Source organism: Coturnix japonica, chromosome 28, assembly GCF_054131305.1.
Source record: "Coturnix japonica strain WE chromosome 28, WE-NBRP24, whole genome shotgun sequence".
In the NCBI taxonomy this organism is placed as follows: Eukaryota; Metazoa; Chordata; class Aves; order Galliformes; family Phasianidae; genus Coturnix; species Coturnix japonica.
The window spans coordinates 3,541,190-3,551,282 of NC_140690.1; the positions used below are offsets into that span (position 1 = coordinate 3,541,190).

The 10,093-nt window shown below is 44.0% G+C and overlaps 1 protein-coding gene across 2 annotated transcripts; it reads right to left on the reverse strand.

The window, feature by feature from the left end:
- Positions 1-215: 215 nt before the first annotated feature.
- Positions 216-3,255, reverse strand: LOC146756070 (obscurin-like protein 1). 2 transcript variants are annotated; one of them, XM_085524987.1, is made up of 3 exons: positions 2,940-3,255; positions 761-1,008; positions 216-543 (listed from the first exon to the last, which is right to left on the reverse strand). In XM_085524987.1, exons 1-3 carry the CDS (start codon positions 3,101-3,103, stop codon positions 371-373), a joined length of 585 nt encoding a protein of 194 aa, XP_085381113.1. In that variant the 5' UTR covers positions 3,104-3,255; the 3' UTR covers positions 216-370. The 2 variants fall into 2 exon arrangements, with proteins under 2 accessions (XP_085381113.1, XP_085381114.1); XM_085524988.1 differs by lacking the exon at positions 2,940-3,255 and adding an exon at positions 1,459-2,499.
- Positions 3,256-10,093: the final 6,838 nt, after the last annotated feature.

Sequence of the window (10,093 nt, forward strand, 5' to 3'; positions counted from 1 at the left end):
TAAGGGAAGGAACAGCTGAGCACCGGGGAGGTACACAAAGGGCCAGAGCAAATTCTCACACTGTCAGGTGCAAAGAAAACTCAGATTTCACCCCAAAAACCCAGTTCACAACAAGGCTACAAAATCCCGGCTGAGAATTTCTGTGTTAGACTTGAAGCTCAAGACTCTACTCCAACCAACAATATTTTGTGCAGCATGACCTGAGGAGTTCACAATAAACCCAAAACAAACTTCCATTTCAACTTGATAAATGAACTCAGGACATAATAACAAAGAGTGCTGATCTGGGCAAATAAAAGAGCATAAAGAAAAGAGAGCAGTGCAAAAGCTATCAAGCAAAAGCTCAGACTCGCATCCCTTGGAAGTGAAATTAAAGGCTCTCATTCATTTCCAGACAAGTCAGAAATGAAAATACCATTACATGCCATACCTTGAACCACTTGATGTCCACCTTGGGCCTGCACAGCTCACACTCAAATGTGACCTTGTCCTTCTGAATGACGCTAATGTCTGCAAATGGTCTGCTGATTTTCACAGGCAATTCTGAGAAGGAGAAAGAAGGATGTGGATTTAGTTGGAATTTGAGCACATTATCATTACTTGTGCTAGATACAATCATGTTACAACAATCCTCTTGATATTTCACGGATACTCTGGTGGCAATAGCCCAGTGCATAACATTCTTTGCAGCTGGAAGGAAAGCTGGTTCTGCTGTTCAAGTAATCTGGGACAAGAGCAGATGATTACACCTTGCACCAACCTGTCACAGTGAGCCTCCCCGATGAATTAATGCCTTCTGCTTTAAAGGAAATGAGTCCTGCATCTTCAAGGTCATCTTCTTTCTTCCCCTGGGCACCCATCGTGATATTTGGTGCAGGCTTCAGCCGCACGCCGTCCTTCTGCCAAGTCCCTTCCACATCCTCATGGGACACCTCCACCGAAAAGGTGACAGTTCCCTTCTCAGGGAATTCCAGGGGCTGCAGACCTTTCACCAGCTTCATCTGCGCACTGAAAGACAACGGGGAGAGGTTGGAGATCTCACACCAGCAGCTGAGAAACAGAATCATCAAAGGAATCAGAGAAAGGTTTAGGTTGGAAGGGACCTTTGAGATCATCCAGTTCCAACCCCCCTCTGCTGTAGGCAGGGATGCTTCCCTCTACACCAGATTGCACAAAGCCCCATCCAGCCTGGCCTTGAATGCTTGAATAGCATCAGGACTTCCAAAACAAGTTACTTCCCTCTTCCTCTCTGTCTCGCTCCAATTTGTAGGAGGGAGGCAAGGTTCTTTGATATGTGTATACCCGGCGTGAGATTAAGAAGCAATGGTTCAAATGTTGGTCCAACCAGTTTATTATTGTCCTAGCTATTTTTAGGGAGATGGGGAAGGGAAGGTAGGCGATAGAAAAAGTAGGAAATGTAAGCAAGGAGTCTTTGCAGAGAGCGAAAGAGATAGTCACCACCGTGGGTCCAGCGAGGTACACAGTAGGTCCGTTGATCTCAGGAACTCGTCTGATAGCCGCAGGGGATGGGAGACAGCCAGGGAGTTCCGCAGCAAGCCGGTCCCGGGGTTCTTCCGACAAAGTTTTCCCCTCAGGGAATTCTCCGTCAAAGGTGTCTTTGGGAGTTTGTCTCCAAAGTCCCCAGTTTAGCGAGGGCCTTTTATCCCCCATTTCAGTGGGGGTTTTTCTTCTTCTTAACAAACACTTCTTTGTAAAATGATTTAAAACTAACTTTTCTGACATTCCTGTCCCACAGATAAGCCAGCAAGGGTTGGAGGTCTCTGTTGCCAGACACAAGATTTACCACCTTCTGCAGGGGTCTGCTCCTCCCAGCAGCACCCCTGGAAAAGACTGCTTGTCTTGTTCCTGCTTATCTTTGCAGTCCTAAGCAGGGATGGCACGATAACACCCACCATTCACCCTCCTGGATAGTTAGCAGTTGCCTGTCAGAGTCTTATCATCAGAAAGGCCTCAAGAAAGCAAACTTTGAGACAATAAAAGAAAAACAGTTCTGTCTTTCACACTCTCCCAGGTACAGTATCTGCTAATTAAGCAACAGCCTTTGCAAAGAAGAAAACTTGTTCATAACCAGGTCCATGGGTGCTCTTAAATGGATCCTTCCAGATGGAAAAAACATTTCAGGTGGCCTCCTAGATTTTACCCCTTTTTGTGTTGCACTCAAGACTGAAAAAAAAAAATTACTTTTGCAAAGTTCTTCTTGTCATAAGGAAACAAACATTTGGGGAATGGCAGAACCAGGTAAAATTTTCCTTCACGTCAAGAAAGTATAAATTTCACTCTCATGCTCTTGGTGTGCTTTCTGCTATGATTATTTGGACTAATTAAGCTTTTCCCTGATGAAAGCCTAGAAGTATATCACAAGAAGGACCAAGTTACCCATGACCTTTTATTTGTCTTACTCAAGCATCTCCTCCTGACCATAACTGACAATAAAATATTCAGCCAGACTACAGGTTTGAGCAGCTGAGTTGTTTCTAGGATCTCCTGCAATCTCAAGCTTGGAACACACACTTGTCTTTTGACTAAGTGTCTCTTATAGTGCAGTAAAACAACAGGTTTTCACATGGCTATTCCTCATTTACCTTGATCTGAAATCATTCTCAAACCACGCAGGCTCAGTCCAGGGAGAAGGGGAGGAGAGGGGAAGGGAAAGGGGAAGTCAGGTCCTCTAAAATCAGGCTTCTTAGCCTAAAGCTCAACAGCAAATAGCAGTCCACTTCCCCACATTGCTAGACTCCGAGCATTTAAAGAACAACAGCTGACCTCATGATGAGCTCTAACATAGCCAAAGGAATTAATATATTCAAATATTCCCTCAGGGGGAATTGTGGCTGTTCCATGCCCACAGGGTAGAAGACAGCCAGTCCTCCTCTAAGCCACATAAACAGCTGCTTAGTGCTCCCAAAGCGAATGCTCACCAGTTGTTTCCAACTTGAAGGTCATCTTCTGGCCAGCAGCCTCGCAGATGTATTCTCCAGCATCTTTCTTCTCCAGCTGCTCCACAACCAGACGCCGTGTTTTGCCCACAGATTCCATTCTGAACTTTCTGGAGGAGGCAAGCAGTCTTCCATCCTTGTACCATTTTACTTCGGTTGGATCCTGTGCTACTTCACAGCTGAGGGAGGCACTTGCTGCCAGGGCAGCACTCAGCTCTTTCTGCACCTTCTCCTGGTTTATAAACACAGGTTTTGGCTCTGAGGGAAGAAAAGAAAAACAGAAGGACTGAAATGAGACCATCTTGCAGGTTTGTATGTACAGGTTGGAACAGGTTTAGGTTACCACTTGTGCCCAAACTAATAGCCTTCACTAGAGAATATCAGCTCTTCTGTTGAAACAAAGTGTCAAATCTAGGCAAGAAAGAACCTAGGAACTGAAGGAACCAAGAGGGTCCTTGAACACCAGTCCCATGGTTGCAAGTCACTATGCAAACATATTGAACCCAAAAGAACATCTGTCCTGCAGGCAACCAAAACCTGAGTTCCTTTTACTTAAGACCCACTGTGAAACATCAAAACACATACACATGTGATAGTCAAACCACTGGCTGCCTTTTCATGACCCAGAACAGTACTCCTGGCTTCCTGAACAGACTCCTCATGGCATCTACCATTGCCACAACTGTGACTGTCAAAGGCACAAAGGAAATATGCTCACCAACGCAGTCCTTTGTTCTTTGTGTGTGATTTGCAGATATCTATCTTACTTTGAGCTCTGGCAATAGTCAGCTCTACCAGGTCTCTTACTGTGAGTAGCAGACTCACCTATCCAGATGCAGCCTCCAACATAAAGGCATAGTAAAAAGTCAGTGTACTACTAGGAGAAGTTCCTGCTTCTCCTGCCATGAAAGGCTGCACGTACAACATGCACTCCAGCCTCACTGCACATACTTAGCTTAGTCAAATGTTTCGGTGAACAAGAATTACAGTTTGGGATCTCAGGCACAGGAGAGATTTGAATAATATCTTGAATATTGCTTCCATTGTACATATATCAGTAATTATTATTCTACAGACAGACTGAAACAGGTCTTTGTGCCATACTAAAACCAAATACTTGCTACAAACCCAGGCAATCAAGTATAGGGAAAAAACCTCAGCACAGACTACTGCACCTGGATCACTGTATAATGGAAACTAGATTTTACTTTACTGTTCTCTGCTGAATTTCAGACAACACCTGTCTTACCTGTGACATGAATCTTGAAGGTGAGTTTCTGGCCAGCAGCCTCGCAGCTGTACTCCCCTGCATCTTTCTTCTCCACCTGGCTCACCACCAGCCGACGCTGTTTGCCCTCTGACTCCACCTTGAACTTCTTGCTCAAGATGATCAGTTTCCCCTCCTTTTATCACTTCACCTCCGTCTTCTCCTGGGCCACCTCGCAGCTCAGCATGGCATTTTGAGTCAGTACAGCCTTCTGTTCCAGTGTATCACCACCCTCATCATGAAGAACTTTTCTCATGTCCAAACTGAGTCTACCCTCTTCACTTTTGAAACCATTGCCCCTTGTTATGTAGCTATAGACCCTGGTAAAAAGCTTTTTTCCATTTTCTTATCAGACTCTCCTAATAAATAGAACGCCTGTCTTCCTCCATTTCTGGAAAGAAAAGCACCAGCTTGAAGACTTTCTATTTTTAAGCATTTCTTTTGCACCTGCTATAGAGAAGAAAACAAAAGAAAATACGGGAAAACCTTTTTAAGTGCAGGTTTCTTTAATTTAATAGAAACCACCTATGCTGCCATCTAGCATTGTGACCAAATGCTGTCTCTGAGACTATTTAGGAAGAAGCATTTGCAGGGGTGTGCTTGTGCCCTGAAGATATCTTTAATAACCTTTAATTTCCCCTGTAATTATTGACTTCTCATTTTGCTATCATTGCATCTACTTGAGATCCCCAGGGAAATTCCCAAATTATTTCCAGCCTGTCTTAAGCTGAGGCTATCCAAGTCCTAAGTGTTCATAGCTTCAGAAGGCAAACAGAAAAGCACACGAATTAAACAGAATTTAAGCACCGTCTACATCACTGAATGCTGGGGTTGAATGTGTCAAACCACTTAAATTTCCCCTCCTTCTTTGTTGGGGGGTTCAATACAGTCAAAACAATTTCTCTCACCTGTGACATGAATCATGAAGGTGAGTTTCTGGCCAGCAGCCTCGCAGCTGTACTCCCCTGCATCTTTCTTCTCCACCTGGCTCAGCACCAGCCGACGCTGTTTGCCCTCTGACTCCACCCTGAACTTCTTGCTCGAGGTGATCAGTTTCCCCTCCTTGTACCACTTCACCTCCGTCTTCTCCTGGGCCACCTCGCAGCTCAGCGTGGCATTTTGAGTCAGTACAGCCTTCACCTCCTTTTGTACCTTGTCCTTGTTTGTAAACACGTCTTCTTTCTCTGCAGGGACATCACAACAGTCACACCGTTTTGCTGTAGTCTGCTGCAGAGCTTACTCCAGTTCCCCATTTTCACTATACTTGCCCTTCACAGGGAGCATTGTGATACCTCATTAAGACAGGAAAATACTTTCCCCTCTATTTTGCCTTGGGAAATTATAGGCATATCAGTTCATATCATATCATAAATCTAAACATTTCGAAGTCTGATAGCAGATTTGGACATGAGATTTAGATCACCTGCATGCACAACTGAACCTCCTCCCTTATCTTTTTTTCTTCTCATGTCTCTCTACATTTCCAGTAAATCAGAAGGGAACGGCCCTCTAGAACAGGTTGCCCAAGGAGACTGTGGATGCTCCATCCCTGCAGGCATTCAAGGCCAGGCTGGATGTGGTTCTGGGCAGCCTGGGCTGCTGCTTGGCAACCCTGCACATAGGAAGAAGGGGGTTGGAACTGGATGAGCACCGTGGGCCTTTGCAACCCAGGCCATTTATGAGTCTGATTAGTGGCATTTTCCACCTAATTGTGTCATTCAAATTTTGTAACCAGATCTCTTCAAACACCTCCCCTTTTCTCACTCCTTGCATGCCTGGTGTGCACTTGCACTGTAACCCTGCAGACACCAGCTGACTACAAGAGCTGCACAAGTTACCCTCCTTGCCTATTGTTTGTTGCAGTAATTCATTCCTGGATGTAAAAGCACATGTAGAAAAGTGTAGCTATGACACTAGATGACAAAGAAAGTCCTAGAGCCAAAATGTTTTGCACCAGAGAGGCTGTCAGTTGATCCTCCAAATGCAAGACACACCAAATGAAGCGTTCCTTTATCTCTGGGATTCCAAGCATTTTCTCACCTCTGACTTTCACTTGGAATGTTGCTTTGTCATCTTTTGTTTCACAGCTGTAGCTCCCTTGGTCTTTCAGGGTCACATTTTTGACCATGAGCTTGCGGTGCGTCCCCTGGGAGATGATGGTTGTCCTCTGGTCCTGCTTCACCTCTGTTTGATCTTTCTTCCATACGACAGCTTCGCTTGCAGCTGACACCTCACACACCAGCTCCAGGTCTTCAGAAGGACTGACTGATATTTCTGGAGTCGTTTTGGGCTTGTTGACAACATTAATGGCTTCATCTGAAGAAAAAAAGAGAAAGTGGTTTACATCCTGACTCAGGCTTATTCAGCATGAAGATACAGTTAGAACTGATTGTAATGTCTCTGCTCATTACATTTGGGTGATCGAGTTTCACCTCTGGAGGTACTCACATACAAACGTGTGCTTGATTCTCCTGTGTAAGGAAAGAGTAAGTTCTATGCAGACAGTTCTTATTTCTTTTAATCAATTCTGTATTCTGCACATGTTCTTCTGAAGCTAAAATGAAGGCAGCTAAGTAACGTGTTTTCAATACATGAACAAACCTATTCAACACCTTGTCTCTAAGCTAACAAGCAGCGTTTGATGAGCACATCAGTATTTCAAGCCCTTCATTCCATCCAGACAGAACCTGCCTGAGGAGCAAGCTGATGGCTGTCAGCTACAGGCAGACCTAGCTTAGTATTGCATTTCTTACAGCAACAACTGTTGCTTTCAGTCACTGAATATACCAAGGCCAATTGCTATGCCAGGCGCATTTATGGCATCAGTGAACAAATAATGCATTAAAAATTGTAATAGACAGGAGCCATCTATTCTTTTAAAACTAGGTGACCAAAGAAGAACAGTCCCTCTAGAGTCAAGCTGTTAAGAACTAATAGCATGAATCAATATCACATAGATAGATTACAGCGAAAGGCTTTCAGTAGAGCTTCAGTTCATAAATGAAAACTGGGTTATGGAAAATATGCTCAAGATATACACCAAAAAACAGACCTTAACGCCAGGTTCTGTGAATGCAGCCAGCTGAATTTCACAGATATTGAATTTCAATGACAATTTCTTGTGTTATTTTACCCTCCAGCTCCACCCTGAACAGGAACATGTCAGTGACAAGCATTACTCCTCCAGGCTTGACCTGACAGTGTTTTACTTGCACTATGAGCTAATGGCTGTGCTTACAGCACCTCAGGGAGACACCTCAGAGATCACAATGTCCTTCGGGTACAGCAGGAGACACTCAACTCTCCAAATGTGGAGTTTAATTTGTCAAAAGAGGAGACAGGATTCCCATGCTAAGAACTTAGGAACATTTCAGTCATAGGTTTAAAGATGATGTAAGCGCTGAGGCAATTCATGAACTAGAAGAATGAAGCCCAGATGTCAGGGCTCAAGTCATGACTCCAGCCCGAGCTGGAGCTAAGGCTGTCCTGAATTCATCACAACACAGTTACATGATTTGCTCATACTGTGGATTTGCATAGGGACAACAGGAAGTTCAGAATTGCTTCAATAGAGATATGCAAACTTTGTCCTAAATACTGGAAACCCACAGGGTTGGACAAATCAAATGAATTAAGTCTGAAGTGCTTTACATGGATTGTGATCCTATGTTTGCCTCACAAACTTACCTGAGACTTTCCAATCAAAAATCAGAGTGTCATCTCCAATTGTGTAGATGTATGTTCCCTCGTCTACTTTCGTTACAACTGAAGCCACAAGCTTATGCAGTTTCCCTTTATCTTCCATTGTGAATTTCTTACTGGTCGTGATTTCTTTGCCATTTTTGTACCACTTCACCATGACATTGGCTTCAGAGGTCTCAGAAACAAATTCAGCTTGCTTTCCAGCAACGGCCCTGATAACTCCTCCAGTTGTCTCTTTGATTACGAAGTTTGCCAGTGCTGAAACAAAATATGGACACATAAAATATGTATGATGGTAAAGAACTGCAGGGACATTGGTGACCATGAGGCATTCATTTATCATAAGATCAAACGTGCACGTTTAGTCCTAGTTCTAATTGCTGGATTCTAATTCAGATGCTGGCAAATTGGCAGCTTTTATAAACCACGTACCAGATTACCTTATCTCCACAAGTTGAAGGACATACACTGGACAGGGGACAGAGCCAAAGGAAGAAGCCCAAGGCTTCAAGAAAATGTCTAAAATAGGAAAACTGAGGAAAGAATTGGAACAAGCAAACTAGAAGGAAATCAATGGAGGGGGTATCTATTACTGCACTGTAACCCCCTGGCAAACAAATCGAGCCTAAAAGATGGAGATATCACTTAGGACTGAAAAGATAAACAGAATTCCTTTATGGAAATTAATTGGAGCGCAAAAGTTAGATGATAAAACTGGCCCCTATTAACACACAGTGGAATAATTGACTTAAAAGATTCATGTGCATACACTACTCTAGGGCTTTGTTGTTTCTCCACGGACCAACAAGGGTGACAAGCCAGCAGAATATGATGAAGAGCCTCATGCAAACTCAGTGTAAAAAAAAAAAAGGCAATTGTTGCTGGGAAGAAGGTGCATTTGCATTTGTGTCATCTGCAGAGGGTACTGCAGAAATGGAAAGTCTTCCACTGGAGCAAACAAAGGGCTCTCATTTATTGCAATCAAGGCCCAGCGTGTGGATCTCAGAGATCAGACCTACACCCTGCAGCAAAACAGAGACCTGCGTGGGAAAGTTCAGTTTCTCTCTCCATCTGTGTCAGAAAAAGCCCACCATGGAATGACAGCTAAGTAAACATCCCTGTGACTCTTCACAGGTCTCTTCTACGTTTGGGATCACTGCTACAAAAAGAGCTGTTGACATCATCTCTCGTGGCCACCCTGAGAGAAGAACAGGAAGACTGGGATGCTCTTTTTCCTATCTTTCCCTTGACTTCCTCTATATCTTAGGGACGAATCACAGGACAGAACACAGAAATCAAATGGCTCTACAAAGCAGATTGGCCAGTTCAAGTCAAAACAGCCACTGAAAACACCCCAGATGCTGTCTGACAACAGCTGGACTGTCGGGGAGTCAGGTGAATGCAGTCTGCTGGCCCTGGGCAGGAAGAGGACAGCCCAGACTGTCACATACCTTTCACTGAAAGCTGATAGAGCATTTTATCCCCCTCACAGATGCACTGACAACTTCCAGCATCATCCATAGAGACGCTGTGAATTTTCAGGGTGTGTTTCTTCCCCACAATGTGCAGTTCCTATTTTTCACTGGCCTTGAGCTCCTTCCCATCCTTCATCCACTCCACAGTAGCGCCTGTGTCTGAAAGCTCAGCCTGCAGTTTGGCTTCCTCACACAGCCGAGCGCAGGTCTTTTCTACATCTTTGCTCTTATTGGTAAATCTCACTGCAGCACCTGTCAGGAGCAAAGGCCTCGTTATTTCAATTGATATCAGGCTAACGTGGTCAATGTTTGCTGCAAGATCTCTGAAAAAGTATCACCTTCTGTTCCTGCACTCATCATTGTGTCAGTGCTGAGCAATTCAAGATATTTCATTTGGTCTTCTTGCCAGATTTACTAAGTAAAAATCAACCAAACATCTCCTTCTACTGATTAATAATGCTCTAAACATGCTTCTGCAGAGGTTTCCACCCAATGACAAACAGGTCCTCCCATAATGAATGTTTATTTTTAATATTTTGTCATGCAAAGCTGATTGATAAAGATATTATTGGAATGATTGCTCCCCTACTTCTAAACTATTCCAGTGCAATCAGAAAGGCTATCTGAACCTGGAGCTGAAAGTACTGCTCTATGGTGATGCAGTGGTAAACCTGCTGACTGAATGCACTGGC